The 22,053-nt window shown below is 44.3% G+C and overlaps 1 protein-coding gene across 2 annotated transcripts; it reads right to left on the bottom strand.

Annotated features, from left to right (window-relative positions):
* Window positions 1-5,425: 5,425 nt before the first annotated feature.
* On the bottom strand, window positions 5,426-22,035 carry GFRA3 (GDNF family receptor alpha 3). Of its 2 annotated transcripts, XM_016160663.2 has the most exons (8): window positions 18,566-18,665; window positions 14,951-15,238; window positions 10,688-10,780; window positions 9,153-9,465; window positions 7,099-7,202; window positions 6,800-6,934; window positions 6,314-6,402; window positions 5,426-6,127 (listed from the first exon to the last, which is right to left on the bottom strand). In XM_016160663.2, the coding sequence occupies exons 1-8, from the start codon at window positions 18,663-18,665 to the stop codon at window positions 6,038-6,040; spliced, it is 1,212 nt and encodes a 403-aa protein (XP_016016149.2). In that variant the 3' UTR covers window positions 5,426-6,037. The 2 variants fall into 2 exon arrangements, with proteins under 2 accessions (XP_016016149.2, XP_036080934.1); XM_036225041.1 differs by lacking the exon at window positions 6,314-6,402 and having other exon boundaries at window positions 18,566-22,035.
* Between the last annotated feature and the right edge of the window lie 18 nt (window positions 22,036-22,053).

Below are 22,053 nucleotides of genomic sequence, written 5' to 3'. Positions count from 1 at the left end.
ATGGGATAGTAGTGCCTGTCCTCATAGGGAAATGAAGAAGTTTAAATTGAATTATGCATGTGAAATAAAAAGTATTATCTATGTATATTCATAGCCTAAATCTCTCCTCTGAGGAGCATGGAGAGAGAAGAGAGTCTGTAGGGGTGGCTGCTTGTGTATACAATACAGAGAGCAGATGGGAAAAGAGAATTTTAAGTTTTGCTGTGTACTTTTTTAAAGACTGTGCGAAAATTATTTAAACTTTTTCTCCCCAACTTATTGTGGATGTTAGATTGATACCATGTGGAGATGAGGCCATGAGGCAGTTCAGCTTTAAAAAGGATACACATGCAAAGTTCTTAGTGCAGTGTTTGACATGTACCAAGTGCTGAAATAATATCTCGTACTATTATTTGTCTGTCTCCACCACAAAACTTGTCTTCATCTCTGTACCATCCTACTGCCTGGCCTACTCAGCCCACCATAAGCACTTAGCAGGAATCCTGAAGCCTCCATGGGAACCCAAAAGCCAAAGTCTGGGAAGACCAGACTCTCAGAACAAATGCTCTGAGACTTCAGCTAACTCCAACAACTGGTAGCAGAGTCAGCACCTGAGAAGAGATCTTTGCTGGTATCTCTCTGTGGGGGATGGGATCTCCCTTCCTGCTTGTTGCTGTTACCAGCCCAAACACAGCCTCATTTCATCCTCTCACTTATATATACTGACTGACCTCTGTGCCCTGGAATGTCACCAAGGGGTTGAGGGCCCATGGAGTTAGTTCCCCATGGCCAGGGATGCCGAGCATGCCAGGCCATAATTCTGCACATCAGTTCCCCAGGACTCCTGCCTGCTCCAAAGGGCCTGGATTTCATAGCTGCAGCTCTGGAGCTCGGTGTGTCCTCAGAGGAGATCCCTCCTGCAGGGCTGTGGGGTGGGAAGATGAGTGACAGGAAGACCTGGGAGTACCTTCCCTCACAGAACTCCAGTAACAGCAGACTATCTGTTGTTTCCTCCAATATATCCTGCCCTTTTCAGTCTCTACATTTGTTTACTCTGATCTCTAGGGTACCCTTCCCCCATTTCTGTCTAATAAACCCTACTTATCTTCCAGGCCAAGCCCCAATACCTTCTCTTCCAGGAAACCATCTCTGCAGCCTAATAGAGCTCCCTCTGACCCCATACCCCTCTTCATGGCCTCTGTTGTAATTTAGCAAGTGGGGGTCTCACTCCAATACTGGATAAATATGATGTGGATCAAAGATTGTACCTAGGAGTTAGGAAGATTAAGATTTGATTTCTGGATCAGCCACTAGTTAGTCCTGTAACCTTGGACAAGTTGCTTGGCCTCTGTAAGCCCCCTTGTAAAATGGGAAAAATAAGATAGTTCTGAAAAGTAAATGAGATAATGTTCATTAAGCCATTAGCATGGTGCTTTGCACACATTAAGCTATTATTATTGTCTCCATCTCACTTCCACCCTCACACCCACCCACAATATGTCAGATAAGGCCATGACCAGCTCAATCTCTGAAGGTATAATTTTATTGCAATAAGTGTCAGAGGTTCCAGATGTGAATAGACTTTCTCCTGAGAAAAGCAGAGATACTTAAAAAAAAAAAAAAAAGAGACTGGAATTTCTGAGAACTAGAGATCCCAAGAGAGGAATGAGGGTGAGAGCCTATGACTGTTGGTCAAATGAAATATAGCAAGGATATAGTAATGCTTTTCCTCTACCCTCTTAGAACTTACCTGCAGAAAAGTAATAGTCAAATAAGACTCAGGGTTAGACTTAGAGCCTTATGTACTCTTTAAACTAAGGAAGAGTGTTTGGGCTCCAAGGGACAACAAATTGTGGGGAAGTGACTGAAATATATGGAGAAACTAATGGAAGATAAGGCCTATTTAAGTAATTTCTCTTTATGCAAATTTATCTTGGAGCTGACTTCTCATCTTCAGTTATACTCTGCTTTCAGGCAGATAAGGGGTGGGCATAGAACTCTTCCTGTCCCCGTTGATTCTCAATTGCTTTTAAGTCAAAATAATACTTATGCCAAAGTGGCATATTTTGGGGTGCCATATTCTGATCCTCTTCACTTTGCCTTACTCTTCAACTGCAAGGACCAGAAATCTAGCAAACCCCACAGAAGTAAAGCCTCCTTCTGCAGCCATGAAGAACCTCCACTCAGATCTAGCTCCAAGGGTGGTTCTCAGACCCAAAGGAGCCATAGCATGTGGCCTGTGTTCCTACATTCCCATCCCTTCAGGACATCTAAAAAGGAAGCGCAGAAAAGACACTCCAAAGCTAGGGAGGAAGCCATAAAAGAAACAAAGCTGGACCTCAGATTATTAAGATCCACCCCAATTCCCTAACAAGAGACTATGCTTTTGGGGGGGTTCTAGTGAGCCAGACTTCCTTCTCTGAGAACTGACCTCTACTAATAGGCCTAGGATTCTGAAATTGCTTTAGTAGCATGTAGATTTGTTTCTTTTATACAGCTCATAGGCTTAGGTTGGACCCTCAATCCAGAAAAGTCAATCTAGAACCTGTGCACAGACATTCAGGTTTTCTGTGAATTCAGAATTGGGATGGGAGGTTATTTAGTTGAAGTCACTAGACCTGGAAGGTCATACAGAGGAAGTAGGTTTGCAGAGAGAATGAAGTAGATGGCCCATGTTGACTAGGCCGTCAACCGATGGGGCCCAAACCTGGTTCCCGACTCGGCCAGTTTCAGCTCCCTCAAGATCTGGCAGAATTCCTGGACTGGGTTGCATTATATTCCCCTAAGTAATTTCTATGTTTCTGTTACTTGCAGCCAAAAGACCTTTGCCTAAAGCACTGACTTTCTTTGACTCCATAAATTGTCCAAGGTCTCTCAGGGCCTGTGCTACAGACCCAGAGCTTTGGCTTCACCCTGGAGTTCAGATCTTGAATAGCAAGTCTCTGTGGGCAACCCCACCTACTGCCAATTGGAGAGAGAGCCAGCGCCATCAATCACAATAGTTCCAGGATAGGGAGCAGAACACATGGTACCCACAGATCCCACCCCAAAAGTAATAATAGTAATAGCTGCTATTTATTGAGTGTTTATCCTATATCAGGCACTATGTGTGTTATAATTATTTCCAGTCCTATAAACAACCCTGGTTGGCTTTAAATATTTTTACTATCACCTAACCTAAATACATATGGAAGTCAAAACAAGCATAAGTTCCTCATACTTATAAGCTTTTACAGAAATAGGAACCCAAACGATTGGCAACCAAAACCATTAAAATTGATATAAACATTAGTTGATATTGCCGATTCATTTTTTGGTAGAAATTAAATTGCTGATGTTACATTTATTAAAAACAAAGTAAACCAAAATTGTAACCCTTTAAGTTAGGTATTCCTATTGGCACCTCCACTGTGGATGAGGAAATGGTGGCTCAGAGGGGTATAGAATATTTCCCAAGGTCAAACAGCTGAGTGTTATAATCAACCAGGATAACTGAAGAGTCCCAGCTGCCAGAACTTAGGGCCCAACTGCCAGAGTCCTGGGCTGCCCCTTCACTGAAATGGCAGTTCACGAGTGGACAGGGACAGATCTGGAAAAATACAGCTTGGCAAAGAGCAAGTGCTTGTTAAAGGTCCATTGTCTGAATGAATGATTGAACGAGTGAAATTTGAAGAAATTTGTTTAAAAGATAGTCGGCTCCATACCAACCATACAGAGGCCTATAATTCAGCACTCTTCACTTATCTCTGCTGCCAGCAGTGCTTCCCACCTTGTTACCCAGAAGCTCGTCAGCCAGGATGTCAGTTCAGCCACTGTGCCCCCACCCAGGGTCTTGGCTCTGGGCCCAGGGCTGGAAGAGTGGTCTGGTTGTTTACCAGGAATTTGGACCTTCTTCAGAGAACAGCACAGATGACTTATTAGTCTAATTCAAGCACTTAGCAAGGAAAGACTGTACCATTCACACCCCAGCCCTAGGCTAATGTAGCCAAAGCAAATGGAGAGGTCTTGATGGCTCAGAGATCTTCCTGGGAGGGGAAGAAGAGGAAGGTCCTGCCAGTGCCCCACTGGAGTCTGCAGGGAGGCAGGTTGTCTGGGCACGTCCTGGGGCAGGGTGGCCTATGGGGACACAAGAATGTATAGGGAGAGGCTTCCCTATTACGCCCACCACTCTGGCAGCTCCTCTGCACATCTTATGCCCATTCACCTCCTAATTGCCTTAAAACCTGGCTGGGAAAAAAATGGAAAGACAACCAAGTATTTATCAATACAGAACTGGTTAAATAAACTATGTATGTAGAAATATGCATTCATGCAACTCCATCTTAGGCAGCTGATAAAAAGGATGATGTAGCTCATACTCTACTCATGCAAGTTGAAAGCTGTCCATGACTTATACTTTGTTATGCAGTGTCTGCCTCCACTTATGTAAAAATTATACATACCCAAGATTCTCATGTGTGCAGGTGTGCAGGAAGCAAGTTTAAAAGTTTGATAGTGAGATTTTAACGATTTTTACATTCTTCTTGATAATTATCTATATTGTCCAAATTCTTTACAAAAACCTTATAATTACTTTTTTGAGTCTTACTGTGTCAGTCATAATGCTTTTACACGAATTATCTCATTTCTTATGAGGCGGGTTCTATGCTTTTTCCATGTTACAGATGTGGATCATAAGACCCAGAGAAATTAAACCCAAGATCATATAGCTACTGACTGACAAAGTGTTGTTGGAGGATTAAAAGAATTAACACACGTACTTGCACACATTAGGGGCTCAGTAACTGAAGGTTATCACTATGATTATTGTACAGCACTTATCACAATGCATTCTTTTAATTGACTGTCGCATCTATTCCCCTGCTCTGGTGTGTGAAAGGCTTGAAAACAGAATCTGAATATTATTACCTTGGAATCTTCTGCACTTAGCAAAGCGCAATGCAGAGCCAGCACTCATACTTATGGAAAGAGTGAGTGAATGAGTTAATAGACAAATGTCCCCAGCTCTGGAAATATAGTCTTCTAACTACTTTGTATGGGTGGCTGTTTCTTTATCCCAATAGGATTGCAAATGAGATCAAGGACCAGCTTCCCCTTTTCTCTGGCCCCCATTATATTATGGAGCAGACCAGTAACACAAGCAGGTGCTCAATAAATTCTGTGGTTGACTAAAGACCCTCCATTCTCAGCTGCTCTGGCAGATCCTAGGCAGTATCCCAGAAATGGCTGAAGCTAGGACAGATACCAGATTCGCGGTCTCACATAAGCTATTTTTTCCCCAACTCTATGTCAAATACTAAGAGAGGCTGAGAGACTTGCCTGAGGTCATACGGCAGTTGGTGGTAGAGTTGCTATGTCTCCTGGTCACCTGGCCTATGCTCTTCTGTCTGTAAAATCTCTAGTTTTGTATAAATTCACAATGTGAGAAAATGGAAAAAGAACAAAGTTTTAAGTCAAAGTGTTTAATCGAGATCCAAGAGGCCAGGGGTACTTTGGGAGAGTAGCAGGAAGAAAGCAGGGCCTGAATGCTCTGGCTTCTGATGCTCAAGTGCTCTGTAGGATCACAGGGCAGGGAAGGGAAGGGCAGGCAGGCAGCTTGTCCCCCATCCAGAGGAGACAAGGGGCAAGAGTCCTGCTCCAGCCTTCCTAACAATAGGGAATATCTTTCTAGGCTGCCTTAGAATAACCAGCCCTGCCTATCTGGAGAATGCAACAGGGAATGACGGATTTGTTAGAGCCTGGTAATCCTGACGGGCAGGATGAAGGGATCAGGAGAGAGCTAAGTAGAGCTGCTCATCACCAGAAGATATGGCTAAACTGTGTTGACCAATTCCTAAGGAGGGACGGCCTGAGTCATAAGTAGAAGGAATGAGAACTTAGCCAGTCAGTTTCTATTGTGGCCTTATCTGGAGAAAACTGGATGTACAGGGGCTGGGCAGTCAGGGTTGTCACGTTGTGTACTGCACCTCCTTCCTGATGCTGTCCTTTCCTCACCTCTCGCAGGCAGCAGGTCAGGCTGGATGTAGTAGAGGGGGAATAGGGCCTCCAAGGAGTCCAGCTACCAGAAACTTGGGAGCAGAATCAAGGTAAGTGTGCAGGAGAAAAGGGAGGGCACCCAGGGCTGTGGCCTCAGAGCAGGGTTTTTGTTCTGTGGAAGAAATGCAAGAGTTAGCTCCACTCCTTTTACCACCTCAGCCTCAGACATGGTATCCATTAGAGGTCTACAATATTTGTAACAACAAGGTCACCCCCCTTCATCCCCTTGTCTGCCTTGTCTGGATCGTCCTCAGGTGATTAGGTAAAAGTATGAGGAGTATAACAGAGGAGGCCCTACCTGGTGTTCCATCATGGCTAAGGTAGAGTCTGTCCAGTCCTGGGAGAAAAGTTGGCTGTGCAGAAGCATCTTACTTGCAATGGCCTCCGCTAAGGAGAAGAGTGAAGGTAGGTTGGAAGTGGGTATATGCTGCAGATTTCTCAGGCTCCCAAGGAAGGAAAGGGAAGGTCTCAGGGACCCCGGGATATAAGTGGATAGATGGGTGGCAGGTGTGAATGGATACTGTCTTATTCTGCTTATTTATTCCTTGAACTGAAGAGTATCCTTGGGGCCCAGACTAGTTGAATAGGCAGCTTGGGGGTCATTCAGAGAGTGGGAAAAAGAAGAAAGCACCAGGCTGGGGGGATGTGAACCTATGCTGAGGAGGGGGCTGCCCTGTCTGCTGGAGACAGATAGAGCCAGTGTAGACCACGAAGTTGGCCCTTTCCCTCTCCCTGGATCCAGCTGACCTGGCCACAGAGGAGGGAGCAGGTGGAGCATACTCACTGAGGCAGGGGTTGTGAGAGAAGGACTCTTCCAACCGTTCACACTCCTCTTGCAGGTTGCCACTCCCTCTGCAGGTGCAGCTTAAGGCAACACTCGCATTGATGTTGCTGACAAAGTTGGGGGTCATGGTAGTCCCTGTGGGGTGAAGAGGGGATTGTCAGGGCCTAGGTCAACCTCAACTTCAGTTCCCATCCTCTCCCACCTCTCTCAGGAGGACTCCATTTGGGTTCAGTAGCCAGAATATTCTCATCCCCAGTGCTGGACAATCTGTGGGCTCCCTACAAATAGCCCCAGCTCACCAATCAGCCCCATGTATGCTCGCAGACATCTGGACTTCTCTGTAGTACAGGTTCCTAGGATGTCCATGGGATGGCAGTGGGTCTGAAAATCTGCCAGGCGTGATCTGGAAGAAAGGAAATTTCAAGAGTCTCCACTGAGGGTCTGGCCTGCAGCCTTCACCCTTGCTGCCCCTTTAGCTGACATGCCCATCTTCTAGCCAAATCCTCCTTTGCCTTCAGAACCTAGCCCAGGTCTTCCTTCTCAGTGAAGCCTGCTCCTGTCACAATTAAATGCACTACTATCCCAGTTCCCACAGCATATCACTCTGAATTTGGGCTCTACAAACCCTAGGAATGAGAACGTAAACAGGTTCTTTAACCTTAGTTTCCTTGACTATAAATAGAGATCATGGATTTTTGTGAGCATGAAATAAGAGAATATATGTACACCATTTAGCATAGTGCCTGGTATTTAAGTGTCTAAAAAGTAAATGTTAAATATTGTTATTATTAACATTCATCCTGCAATAGGTAAAACTCATTATCTTTGGATGATGAGAATTATGAGTATGTTTTTCTGTAAAAATTTCTGCAGTTTTCCTTATATTTTGATTGTTAGATTGGTGTTTTACTTCTCTGTCACCCCTACTCATATGCAAACTCCTTGAAGAAAGGAACAATATCTTAATCATCCAGTCCAGCATGTATTACCTAATAGTAATAGCTACCAGCAAAATAATAGGCAGTTTGGCAGAGAGATTAGGAGCACAGACTCTAGGCCAGACTTTCTTGATTCCAAACCTCATTAACAAACCTGACCTACTACCTGGGTGAACTTGAGAAAATTATTTAATCATTCTTTAATGTGGTTTCTTCATCTGTAAACTAAGGATGATTTAAAAAAATAAAAACAGTATCTATCTTACTGGGTTCTTGTGAGGTTTAAATGGTACATACTTAAAACAGTACCTAGCCCATAGTAAGTACTTAGTATTAGTATGATTATTGAGAGCTCTATGTAATATTTCACAGAAGAGGAAAGTGGGACTAAGAGATTAAGTAACTTGCCCAAGATTACAGAGAAGTAAATGGTAGAACCACGTTGCAAAATAAGGTTGGTATGACTCCCAGTGTCAACAAATGTCACTTGAATGTATGATCACTTCAATGTAGTGGGTGGTTTGTCCTGAAGAGGCAGAGGAAAGCCAGATCAGATTTTGGCTAGAGAATATGGAGTAACTACCTTCATGTCCTTTGATTTGGTAATAGCACTTGTAGCAACAAATCCTAATAATTAGATTTGTGCACAAAGATTAAAGAATAAGAGCAACACCTATTGCATTATTTATAGCAATAAAGCAATTAAAATATCCAACAATAAAGGAATGATTAAATAAAGTATGGGGCATCCATAAGATGGAATAAGATGTAAGCACTTAAAAATCAAGTTGTCAAAGGACAACGAATGACAAAATAAGCACCACCATTTATTGAATACTTACTCTGCACAAGTAAGTTAAGCACTCGACATAAATTATGTAATTTAACTCGCACAAAAATCCTATGAGGTCTGCATTATTATCCTAGTTTCCACAGGGGACTAAGTAAAACTCTATGTTAAGTGATGGGATTTTATGTAAAGTGATGGGCTCAAGGTCACACAGACCCAGGATTTAAATTCACATCTGTCTGATATCAGAGCCTGTCTTCACTACTATTCCATATTGCCCCATGGAAAAATGCTCATGAGATAGGTACCATAAGTGAAAAAAGATAGAAGATGCAAATAACAAAAAAAAATTTTGTTATCTGTGTACGAAAAAGACTGGAAGGAAATGCTCTCGAAGAATGGTAGATTATTTTCAGGTGATAGATGTTGAGTGATACTTTATATGTTTTTATATTTTCTGAAGTTTTTACATAAATAAAAAACTATATACACTTTCTGAGAAAAGAGTTTCAGAAAATATCAAAGGCAGCTGGGTGAAGTCAGTCCATGGTCCCTGAGGGGTCAGACCCAGCGCCAGTATGGGAAGGCAGCCTGGGAGGAATGGTGCGCACCCTGCCCACTGCACCTGCACAGTGGGTTGGAGAGGCAGAGACGCCTCAGCTCCAGGCAGTTGGAGGTCCCAGATGGCAGTGAGCAGCTGGGGGCGATGGTGTTGCGTCGGCGCTTCCCGCAGCCCAGGTCGCCAGGCTCGCATGGGCACAGTAGCAGGCCTTGCGCGTGGGGCTCCGATGCCTTCTCAAAGAAGGCTCGGAGCTGCCGGAGGCAGGTGTGGTGCTGGCAGCGAGGCCCTGAGCATGCTTCTCCATAGGCCTTGCGCAGCCGGTCACACTTGTCATTAAGAGTGCACAGCATGGCGAACTTGAGGCAGAGGTCTGAGCCTGTGGGGAGAGTGGTGGAACTAAATCACTAGTACACTCTGCAAACTCGGCTTCCCTAGGAACCCCCTCAACCCTCTGATTCAACAAGCATGGTAGCAGAGGGTAGAAAGAAAGGGAGGACTGCCCTGTGTAAGCCACTTCTAATCCAAGGCTTTTCCTCTACACACAACCAAATCTGTTATTCACCAGCGATCACCATCCTACTCTTCAACTTGACTAGGTTAAAAAACAACAACTATCTAGAATTCAAGCAGCCAGAAAGCTCAAATAACCAAAACCCTTTCCTCAGTCCTATGCATTGAGTGAGATCTCATGGTGGAAATCATAGCCTAGAGGCCTCACATCAATCTAAAACATTTTCCGAACTGTGAAAAACAGATGCAGCCAAATTCTATTTAGGATTTTTGTTTTGTTTTACATTTGTCCATTCCACTCAGTATTAATATCACTTGCCTGTCTTTTATTGACCAATGCATGCACGAAAGGGTCCCATACTCTTGAGTCTTGGGAAATTATGGGAATATTTCTATTAACAGAATATTCCAGCAGTCAGAACAATGGAGTAAGGTAATTCCTGGATTCCTTGTAACTAGGATTTATTATGTATAAATCCCTATGCTTTTCTCTCAAAATTCTAATATATATGACTATGTAACAAAACTCACATCTTCCTCAAAGAGTATATATGTGTGCATCCCCTTCCAAATTAATACAAGAGCTTCCCTTTCATGAAAAACATGCATCATATCCCTTGCCAGACAGATGGCTCCCCACCCTGAGTCACCCTAGAGGAGTCACACTCTCTCTACTTTCCCTGCCCAACACCTCGCCCATCCCTTTAGAATGGTTGAAAACAAGCAATTTCCTAGTCTTCAGGGACCGTGGCTGCCTCCAATGAGGGTAAAGACTCCATTAAAGCACATTTTTTCTGGGACTGCTGCCACTCCCACCAAACCCTTTGTAGAGACACACCTTTTGAAACCAGGGAGTCCTAATAGGCTCTCTTTAAATGCCTCCCTAATAAGCAATGCTCTTTAATGATTCTTGCAAAACCAGACCATGACCCACAGCTCAGACTCTCACCCTACACAATGCTGCTTTGGTTACCTGGCAGGTGAGGACTCTTCTCCTACAAACCCCCCAATTTGTGTTCCCCACCAGCCACCCTTCCCTCAGGGTCTAGGCCCAGCCCCCACACCTCAGCCTCTGTTTCTCTCCATACCTGGTTTGAGCATGTTCAGTTTGCTGAGATTCATTTTCCAGGGTTTTCTGGTTACCGTGTCCTCGTATGGGGAGACATCCAGCTCATAGTCACCTAGAGATAAGGTGGGAAGCACCAGAGTCCTGAGGACCAGGCTGGGGGCAGGAGCGGGAGGGGCTAAGGCTGCTGAGTCAGACCTCAGAGCCCTGTGGAAAGAAGGGAAAGGCATCATCTCTATCTAACTAGCTGTAAGCTGTGCAGAGGTATGAAAAAACAGAGCCATAAAGGCATAGACTGGGCTCAACGAATAAACTGGGTTTAATTATAAGAATAGTAAAGCTATCATGTCAAGCACATTGTGTGCTGGCCACTATGGTGTAAGTGAAAAGACACACACACACACACACACACACACACATTCTATCTATCCCTACATATTCACTCTCATTTAATCCTCCTAAGAAGGCTTTGGGTAGGTAAGAAGAAACTGAGGATGAAAGAGATTAAGTTACTTGCTCAGGCTGATATGAGCTATGAAGTGGAACTGGGATTTGAAACCTAGACTATCTGACTGCAGAATCTCCGCTCCTAACTACTAGGTATAGTGCCTGTGAATCCATAAGCAGGCAATGGGACTCTGTCTTGTTTTCTCTTGCTACTGGAGAAGGGAAATTGGTGGACTCTGTTCCAGGCCTGACCACTTGGTTATGCAGATGCATTGCATGCTGAGGAAATGGGAGTGAGGCCAGGCCCCTGAACCTGACTGAGAAAAGCAGAGAAAGAAGATACAGTGATCTCAAAGGAAACACATCTCTCTTAGTCACCTCTAAGGGGCTGTGGGTACCTTAAGGGGGCTTGCTAGGCCTTATAAAATCACTTCGTAGCTCATATCCACAGTAGGTGCTCAATAAATGTTGGTTAATAAATCTTGTTGGAAGAGAGAGAAGTGAGTTTGCAGGTTTGTCATCTAATATGCCTTTGTGAATGCATCTTTGGGAGAGAAGAGACATGGATAATGCCAGGCAAACAGGAGAGGATGGTTTGGATACTTGGGAAGACCTGACATTCCTAAGTGAGAAGCAGGCAGCGAGAGGATCCAAGGAGAAGTCTTGGAGGAAGCTCTGAAACAGAAACGATTAGGATGAAGAATGGAAAGCAGGGAAAGAATGAAGTAAATTATATTACCGTTTCCAATTGTTTGCTACCCACCCTGTGGGAAGATTATACATCCCCACCTCTTGCCATGTGACTTTCAGACTCCCTATGAGAGGAGTATGCTTCCCCATTCCACTGTAAGACTTGGCCATGTGACTTGCTTTGACCAGTGGATGGTACGCTCAGGTAACGTAAACTACATCTGAGGAAAAACTGTAAGAACCATCACATGGTTCTGCTGTTGCTCTCTTCCACCAGCCTGGATCCCCAGATGAAGAAGACAGGTAGAACGAAGACAAAGCCAACTCATGGAAGCCTGTAGCAGATGTGTAATGTGAGCAAGAAGTACATTTTTGTAGTTGAAAGCTAGAGATTTGGGGAATTAGTTGGTTGCTACTACAGCATAACCTAGGAAATTCTGACTAAAAATGAAATTAGTATCTAGATGTGGAGCACTGCTATAACAAAAAAAAATTTAAAATATATAGTATTGGCTTTGGGACTGAGTAGTGGGTGGTAAACTTGGAAGAAGGATGATGTACTGAATAAGCTCATGCTTTAAGGGGAAGAAGCTGAGAAGGAAGTTACTAGTTTGTCTTGATTGCTATTGGCTGCATTTGGCAAGAAAGATGCTCAGAGAAGAACTTCCCAGTTTGCAAATAGAGAGGAAACAGAAAAGGGAGAATCCAGAAATTCTAGTACTTGCAGTATTAAGAGAAACAACTGTCTCATGTTCAAATGGTAAAAGATAATAGTGAAAAATACTTTGAGTAAAAAGATCTATTACAACTCAGCATTGGAGCAAAGACCAAATCAAGCTTGTGGCTATCATGCCCTTTGTGGAGATCTCCTATTGATTAAGATAGTATCCAATAAATCTTGCCAGTTAAACAAATGTGCTCAGGGAAAAAAGACTAAGGTAGTGGCTCTCTCACAGAAGGCTGATAAGGGCAAAATACTTCTAATTCAGTCTAGAAAGAGATGCATGTCTTGAAAAGAATTCTAGGAAAGGCTACTACCGGCATAAGAGGTGACAGAAATCAAAGTACAAAAAGCAATTACGTTTTGAGAGAGTTGTACTGCTAAGAGCCACCAATTTGGATTAAAAGACTGTGACTTCGAGATTTAAAATGCTGCAACATTCCTTGGACAGGAGGCTGCCTACTCCCCAACAAGATCAGAGTCTCCAGGGCTCTCTTCAGATGTGGCCAAAGAAAATACAGCAGGTCCTTGGATAATGTCACTTGGTTCAATGTCATTTCATCATAGTGTTGAGGGGAGAAAAGACTGATTCCCAGTAGGGGCCACTATCTGTGTGGAGTTTGTACATTCTCCCCATATCTGCGTGTTTTTTCCCCCCAGGTACTCCAGTTTCCTCCCACATCCCAAATATGTGCATGTTAGGTGAACTGGTGTGTCTAAATTGTCCCAGCATGAGTGAGTGTGGGTGTGTGTGTGCACTCTGCTACAGATAGGCATCCTATCCAGGGCTGGTACCTGCCTTGCATCCTGAGCTGCCAGCATAGGTTCTGACCACCCACAACCCGAACTAGAATAAACAGGCTGGAAAATAATTACCTTACTTGTTAATGTTAATCTTTCTTAAATGTATGTAGAGCTCATGTTTATTTTAATGTTTAATATTATTTAGAAGTTTGGTGATGTTTTTGAGACCAGAAATATGCTTTAAGATCTTAACTCTTGTTTATATCAACTAGCGTATGGGAAAATTGGTTTTGTTATATGTTGTTTCGCTTAAAGTCAATTTCTAAGAACCTATTGATGATGTTAAGTGAGGACTTACTGTAATGGAAAAGGAAGGATCTTCCAGAGAGCTTAGCCAAGAGCCCTGGAGAACAGTGGCTAGAGTGACTCCCATGGAGCAAAAAGAGGACCTTACTAAAGAACCCCTGCTCCCAGAGAAGACTGCCCTTGTGACATTTATCTAGCAGGACTTCAGAGTTGCTATGAATCAATGTCCACTATATGCCTCCCATTCCTCTGCTTTCTGAGAGTGTTTGTTGTGGTTCTCCTGTCCCTGCTCCATTATTGTACATCGAGTATGTATGGGAGGTAGATGACTTGTCTATAAGTTTCTAGATCAAGAGAAGCCAAACCTGATATAGAAATTATCACAAGATCTTAGACTTGGAGCCTGATGTCATGTTTGGATAGAACTCAGCACATCATCCTTGGAAAGTGTGTAGGTATATTTTGCTTGTGGAAGGGAGGAAAAAAGAATATTTTGACCAAGTGGACTATGGACATTATAGTATTGTTTTTTGCTCTCTCTGTAGGATTATACCCCTCTTATTGCCATGTAATTTTAATGTCACCCTGTGATGTCAGGCTTGTGCACCTTGTGATTTGCTTTGTCCGTGGAATGTGAACAGAAATATTTTATGTAACATCTGAACAGAAGCTTTTAAAGCAATAACATGGTTTTCCCATTGCTCATTTTCCTCTGCCATGAGAAGGAATATCTCAGATAGAGGCTGCACCTTCAGCCTGGATCCGAGAATGAAGGGGACACATGAAACAGCCAATATAGAACATGAGCAAGAACTAAACTTTTGTTTTGAAAGTTACCTCTTTTCAGGTAAACCTGTTACTACAGCATTGTCCAGTAAAAACTAATTAATACAGAGAGGGGTCTATGGAAAGAGTCAGAGAAAGCTCTTCTCTTTGGCTCTCTCAGTGCCTGCCTTCTTCTACCATCTTCCGCCTGGCTAATGAGTATCCTTCTGTTAAAGGAGATCAGGACACTGCCTCCCAGTCTCTCTGAATTTATGGATTACATTGTATTTGAAGCCATTTATGGGTTAAGACCATTTTCTTCCCCCTCTTCTCCATACCTTTCTGTTCCAGGAGTTTCCCAAGTTGGGCCTCAGCCTGGTTCAGAGGCCATGTGTTGTCAGGTAAGAAAAGGAGAAGTAGGGAAAAGAGAGGGCAATGTTGGAGAGCCCAAAGGATACTACTAGCTTTTCCCTCTACTTCTTTCTGATGTCACATGCAAAGCTTCATTATTATCCCTATCGGAATATATCATGTGGCTCATATGCTGAAGGATTAAACAATCCCCAAGAGCCAGCTTCCCTAGCTTAGTCCACTCTAGGATAGAGGCCTCACCAAGGCTGCGGGCAGGATGAATGGTCCAGTAGATGTCCAGGCAGGCAGTTTGGTTCTTCATGCGCCGGTGGCATGTACAGCTCATCAGGGAGCTGTTCCTGAGGTGTTGTGCTGCCTCCAAGCAATCTGTAGAAAGTGATGGCTCCTCTGCAGGTGATGAGGTGCTTACACTGGAGGTGCAGGAATTCAGGTGGTGGTAGGCAGCATTGCAAATGGGATCAGCCTGGCACTTCCTCCTGGCCTGGATACAACTGCTCACGAGTCGGCTCTCTGTAAGGAGGGGGTCCCCTGTCGAGGGAGGGAGACTAGGTGAGGCTCACATAAGGTCAGAGTAGCTGCCTAGAAGTATCAAGTCCTAAGATAAGGTAGGGGGAGTCCAGGTGAAGCCTTGGGTAGGAAAGTCTTGGGGTGGCACAAAAGGCCTTTAGGAACAAGTATGGGAAGAAAGAAGCCCAGTAGAAGTGGAGAGTCTGCAGCTGTCACAACCTGGACAGAACAGATCAGGCCCAAGAAGAGGTAGGGGTTTGAGAGAGGCTGCTCAGCCTCCAGGGAGGGGAAGGGGGACAGTTGTTTGAAGCAGAGCCTGATGACCCTGCTAGGCACAGGGAGGAGGGCCCTGAGCAGCTCTATGCCTGGACAGGGCTAGCACCATAAGCAGAGAATTGAAGGTGTGCATGGGCATGCTAAAAGAAAGACCATTCTGAGTCACTTAAAATACCTTATAGTGGGAACGGGTGGGGGTGGGGAGCTCTTGCTGATTCTGTCACTCACTCGGGAATACCAAGGTTGGTTATAGCTCAGCCCTGGAGGAAGGGACTTAGGGCCATTATCAAGGAGTAACAGAACACCATCACCCTGCCCTCTACCCCCCAGTTTTTCAAGGTACAACATCCAAGAGTCATCCTTAATTCTCTTTCCTTCACATCCCATATTCAGTCCAACAAATCCTGTCAACTCCACAACATATCTGGAATCTGCCCACTTCTCTCCACATCTATTACTACCTCTAGCCACCATTATCTCTTGTCTGAACTACTGCCAAGACTTCTTATTGCTCTCCCTGATTCCATCTTCTAAATTCATGCTCCCAAAACATTCGGCCATCCTTTCTTTCTGCTTGGAATGCTCATCCCCTTGATCTTCACCTGGCTGTACCCTTCTTGTAATTCAGTTCACCACTTAAATGTCATCTCAGAAAGGCCATCCCCAACCAACCCATGTAAAATAACTCTCTAGCTATTCTAATATATTCTTACTCTAATTGTCTGCAGAGCCCTTATAACCACTTGATTTTTAAAAAATTTTTTCTGATTATATCTCCCTTTAAACTTCCATGTCTATCTTATCACTACTCTGTCAGCAATGCCTAGAACAGTGCTTGTCCTTCGTGAGCTCCTACTATTTAAGAACCAGATAACAGAGACATTCTGTGAGCCACCTTTATAATTTCTCCAGGCTCCTTCCCTCTGTTTCCAATCAGAGTCCTAAAATTAGGAGGGGTCTCAGAGTTTAGTTAGTCCAACCTCCTCTTCCAATCACATGATAATCAATTAGATTACTTGGTAAAATGCAGGTTGCTGAGTCCCATCCCCAAATTCCCAAATCAGAATCTCTGGCAATAAAGTCTAAGAATCCGAATTTTAGCAAGTTCACTGGAGAGTAATATGCACCCTATAGTTTGAGATTGATGCCATATCCAATGCATAAACAAAGACAGAATCAGTAGTACTGATTTTTCCCTTTTGCTTCAAGCTCCAATATGCCTCAGCAGGACACTGTTGTTCTTTTTATTTAAAATTCCAGTATTTTTTTCATCATGGATTTTTTGGCATTAGTTTTGATTTTTAAAAATATTGCATTAAAATATTCTTTATCTTGACTACTGAGTTTCTTGGCACCCCCTTCACTCACCTCACCTTAGTCCCAGCTCTGCCTAGGACAATTTACTTCACTTTCTGGACCTTAGTTTCCCAAATATAAGATGAGAGAATTGGATTAAACCAGAGTTTCTCAATGGAGGGGATGGAGAAAAGAGAGGTTGGGCCCCTTGTAGGGGTATATCAGAATTTTCAAAGGGATTGTGTGGTTCAAAAAGCATATTTGATAATTTTATATGTGGTAGATGAAAAAACAGCTTGTGAAGTTTCAAAAAATATTTAAGGAAAGCATGAGATTTCTATCTTTATCAAAAGGGGGACATGAATTTAAACAGTTTGAGAAATACTAAATGTTTAAGATGTTACTTCTGGTAGGTACCCAACAAGTGCGTTGCAGTTAAAGCAATAAACTTGGACCTTACACATTTTCTAGCATATTTTTTCTAAATATTGAGGCTGCTCAGCCTCCAGGGAGGGGAAGGGGGACAGTTGACAATTTTCAAAAGTAAACCTAATTTCTTAGCTGATAGTTTATCATATCTGAGCAGCAGTAGATTTAGGGACATTGCAGCTCAAAAGAAAGTGGGAGCTATGTTAAATTTCATCATAATGGGGAGGTACTTGTTCCACTTAATTGGTTAATGATGAGTGGTTAACATTTACCCCTGATCCTGTCATGCAGCCATACATTGGGGTTAGTGAAACTTCCTGGGCAGTCAAATCACATTGGTGATGCCTTATTGCCCTGATTTACTAATGGAGGCAGTCCGGACAAATAGTTCTTCCTCTCCTTCCTTCCATATCTGCCATGCAGTCAAAATTGCATTTCTCCAATACGTACCTTGTGGACTGAGGTCACCAGTCCATGTGTGGTCTCTGCCTCAGGATTCTCTCCACTCAGGCTCTGGGCAGGAGCCCCACCATAAGATTCAGCACACCCATCCTACTCCCAAAGGCCATGGGCACATTCCCTGGGAGCCATGAGGAAATAACATGGTTCTAAAACCAAACCTTGAACTACATATTCCACAAAACACCTATTGTCTAATCTATAATATGGTAAGGCACTGTACTGGGCAGCTTTCAGGAAAAAGCCATCTTGCCCAATTGCGAGTTTTCTCCTCTAAAACAGTAACGAAAAGTATATCCTGAAGGGGGTAGATTGGTGGTAAGCAATATTCTCAGCAATACAACTAAATAATAATGTTAGCATGTTCCAGCAGCAGTTTACAACCCTAATTTGTGACAAGTCAGTTCTAACAAAAACGTCTTTCTTCACCTGTACCTAGAGTCCACTTCCTCAATCCTTACAGGCGGTTAAAGAGATGAAGCCCACATGGAGCAAACGGAGTCCTGCTTCTGATTCTCCCTGTCTCTTAGAGATGCTGTCGTGGAAGTGGCCTGGCTCCGGGTTGTTCTATGCTGGTGCAGATGCACCTCAAAAAAGGGAAGAGGGGGAACCCGGAGCAAGGAGATGCTTTGATGTATTGACCACTGCTGACACTCCATCCACGACAGTTCACTCTATTAGGCATGGAACCTACCTCTTCCTGACACCTTGGGCTCCCCTGTCCAGTTCCCCAGGCTCAGAGAAACAGAAGCCCGAGACCAGGTGGCAGTGCAGTGTCTCACCCCTCAGGGTAGCGGTATCCAGGGCCCCGCCTACGCACTCCCCTTGACTCCCCATACGGAGTCGGAATCCGGCTCCGTACCCCATATCTGCACGGACGACACTCACCGGCTCCGAGCACTAACAGTAGCGGCGGCGGCGGCAGCAGCAGCAGCAGCAGCAGCAGGAACACGAGCTGTGGTGGTCGTAGGTACCGAGGGCACGCCATAGTGGTGGTGGCGTGGGGTGCCTGCCGGCGTCCACCCACGGGCGCTCGGCTCTCCCTGTGCCAAGTGCTGCGCTCCCTTCTCTCCACACGCTGGAGCTCAGAGTGTGGGGCCCCTCGCCTGGCGCCTCCCACCCCTCTTCGTGCAGCGCTCACACTCCCCCACCAGGGTCGCGGGCGCCGCCCTCCAATTCAGAAGCAGACGGACACCAAGCCGCTTCTTCTGGACGAAGAAAGCAGTGGAAAGGGGCGAGGAGGGCAAGTGCCCAGGAGCAGACGGAAGACTGTGCTCTCTATCCGAATCCGCCCACCTGCCGTCTGCTTCTGAGTCCACTTAGAGGAGGTATTCTGTCCCAGACACTGGGGGAGCTGCCCCGGGAGACTCGCCACCTGGAGTGTGTGTGTGTGTGTCCGTCCCAGTATCTCTGCACCCTTTCTCACTCTCCTCCACCCCACTACCACCAAGGAACAGCCACCACATACGAAAACTTTTAACAAAACTTGAAAAAACCAGCACAAGGGCATTTCTAGCCTATTTTTTCTTAGAATTTGCACATCTGTGATTTCATTTTCTCCTCATAGTATCTTCAAGGGTAAGATTCGGTCATTGTCTTTAACCCCAAGATTCTGCAAAGATGGGTCCCAGATAGGTGAAATGTCTTTTCTAGGAGCTGACCCGGAACCAGATCCCAGGGCCAACAAAATTCAGCCCTTTCAGAGTCATGAGGGAGGATGGAAGGATTAACACCCCCTCAGACTAAATAGCAGAAATTTCCCTGGAAGACAAGATCACTAAGAAAGGTGGCTGGAGGGACCATTTAGGAGCCTCATCATTTTAATTAGCTAGGTAGAAACACCGCTGTGCCCAGAGCCCAGTATTTCTATCCATAAGGCAAGGATATTTATTGGGCTGAGGGCTGGTTCTCTTTACCTGCTCTCAGGATAAAAAGATAAAGGTAGAAGGACTTGAAGAATGAGAACTAAGCAGTGATTAGAGAGAAAAAGGGTGAGGAAAGGAAGTAGAGGGTTTCATTCCCTAACCCGCCAAACCAAGCTCTGCTCCTTACTTCCACTGCTAACCTGGCAGAGGGCCAGGAGGGAGGGTATTGAGACCATTCACTATAAACCTCTGAGATTTATTGGCTGCTGCTTCTGAATATGGCCATCCTGCTATGGCCTCTGGGGGGCATTTGCCGATGTAATCAGCCCAGAAAGAGAATCATTCAAGCCAGGGGTGTAAATCACCCTTCACAAAGCTAGGAGAGAGACATGTGGCCCTAGATAAGGAAGGAGACTGATGTGGCCTCTTGTGCCCTTTCCTTCCTTCTCCTGCCCAGGGGGAGCTGGTTCCTGAGCTGTAATGCACTTTAAATGGAGTTTGTGCTTCATTTTAATCTATATCTGCCCTGTCAGTCTTATAGGAGAACTGTGAAAGTGAACATCTGGCTACCCAGCTTTTGTACCAGACTTGTTTTCCCCCAGTTCCGCCCTACCTTTAATGTACCTTTCCCAAGCCCTCCCTCCTAGTAAGGTTAGAAAACCTGTAGCTAAGAGCCGATAGCCCTCACTTTCCCACTCTGGCAACAGTTTCAAAAAATTTGGGGAAAGGGCTGAGACTTACGAATCAACAAAGAGGTATTGTCAAAGACTATTACCTTTGCTCTCCTTTCCTTCAGCAACAAAGCCAAATCAAGTTTGGGGTAGGAGGGTAAGTTAGGGCAAGGCATTTGTTCAGGGTGCCTACTCAAAGTCTGCTCAATGCTATAGCCATGGAATGGACCAGGAAGGCAGGAACAAGGTCAAATTGATGGCTGAGGGCAATGCTCAATTCTGCCTCTAAGAGGCCAATCTTTTTGTGAGAATAAGTGAAATGCCTGGAGCATATTTTTGGGCACTGGGGTGGAGAGCCTGATATCACTGGGCCTGTAATGAGGATTGGTAACCAAAGGTAGGGAAGGGTTAAGAAAGCCTCTGCAAATAAATGACTCTAAGAGTAATATTGACAGTTCTTCCAGCACACCCTCTCCCCACCAACCATGTCCTCTATGACTGCCAACACCTGGTAGATAAGCAGCATTGCCATTGGGAACCTTGTAGATAATGATGAATGAGCCAATCTTTTCTACAAAGATGACATTTCTCAGCCATCATTCAATTCAATAATGTCTTTTGAGACTGATTATGGGTCCAGCTTTGTGCCAGGTGCAAAAACGATTAAGACACAAACTCTGCCCTGGAAGGCATTGCAATTCACTGACTGGGGCTCCAAGGTCCAAAGACCCTGTATCTTACTCCACTTTTACTTATAATCTTGGCTTTCTGCTTTCTATCCAGTCCTCTCTAACAGTTAAGCTTTTTACCTCCTGCTGCTATCCTAACCCAGGATATTAGTAATATAGTGAATAATAATAGTTAAAAGCACAAGCTTTTCAGACTGCCTGGATTCAAATGCCATTTCCAACCCAGGCTGGGTAACCTTGGGCACATCACTTGATTTTTCTGTGATTCAGTATCTTTAACTAAAGTTAATGATAACAGTATCTACTACATATATTAGTCATGTGGATTAAACATGTATTGGGTAAAAGGTTTTGCATAGTGCCTGACACATAGCAAGCACCGAATAGAGTGATATCATCTCAAATGGTATGCAGGAGTTAATTATTCGGTGAACTTGGCCGGCCCCACTACCCGACTTGCTTCTTTGGAGCTGGAGGCTACAGTTCACCTTCTTTTTGCTGAACATATTAGTGTGCCAGGGATGGGAACAAAGAATCGTTTTCCACCTTGTCAATTTTTGAGGGCAAGGACTGTGTCATATTAGAATATCTGTGGTACTTAGAATTGACAACCCTGGATATATATAAATTGGTGTTTCCTTAACACTTGCCAGGACTGAATGGGGAAAGAGAACCCTTCATACCTCCCTCTTCATACTCCTGAGAAAAAAGGGGAAGTGCTCCCCCCTTCTTTATGGCAGTGGTCAGCCAGGTCCTAGGCTGAGATTTACAACCAGAAGCAGTTTTTAGGCAAAAAAGTTTCCATGCTTTATTACTTGACTTCATGATGATGAATACTAGCCATGTACGGACACCATTGCAGAGCTAACTCCCTAAATAACCTTGTGCTAAGGTCTGTGGGCTGGGGTCTTACTGTCTGCTCTTAGCCTCATCTCTCAAGGTAAAGCAACCCTAAGGCTCTAATTTTTCAAAAATCTACAATTGAGGCTTACATATTTAACACCCAATATAATACAAACTCTAGTAAGGGACATTGTCCTTTGATAAGAATTTGGTAATAGCAAAATCTGTTAAGGGTACAGATTCTGGAGCCATACTGAATCTGAGTACAAATCCCAACTCCACCATTCACTAGCTATGTGATCTTAAAA

This window comes from Rousettus aegyptiacus, unplaced genomic scaffold (assembly GCF_014176215.1).
Source record: "Rousettus aegyptiacus isolate mRouAeg1 unplaced genomic scaffold, mRouAeg1.p scaffold_m13_p_7, whole genome shotgun sequence".
Lineage (NCBI taxonomy): Eukaryota > Metazoa > Chordata > Mammalia > Chiroptera > Pteropodidae > Rousettus > Rousettus aegyptiacus.
Note: the sequence above shows the minus strand (reverse complement) of the source record. Positions and strands in the feature narration are given on the sequence as shown.

Bases quoted from the DNA above. Each gene is read 5' to 3' on its own strand.
- GFRA3 (XM_016160663.2), bottom strand. From the start codon at position 18,665: ATGGCGTGCCCTCGGTACCTACGACCACCACAGCTCGTGTTCCTGCTG. The intron at 15,239-18,565 runs GTGAGTGTCGTC...CTCCCTCGACAG, and splicing joins ACTGTTAGTGCTCGGAGCCG to GGGACCCCCTCCTTACAGAG. The intron at 9,466-10,687 runs GTATGGAGAGAA...CTCTCCCCACAG, and splicing joins ACTGAACATGCTCAAACCAG to GCTCAGACCTCTGCCTCAAG.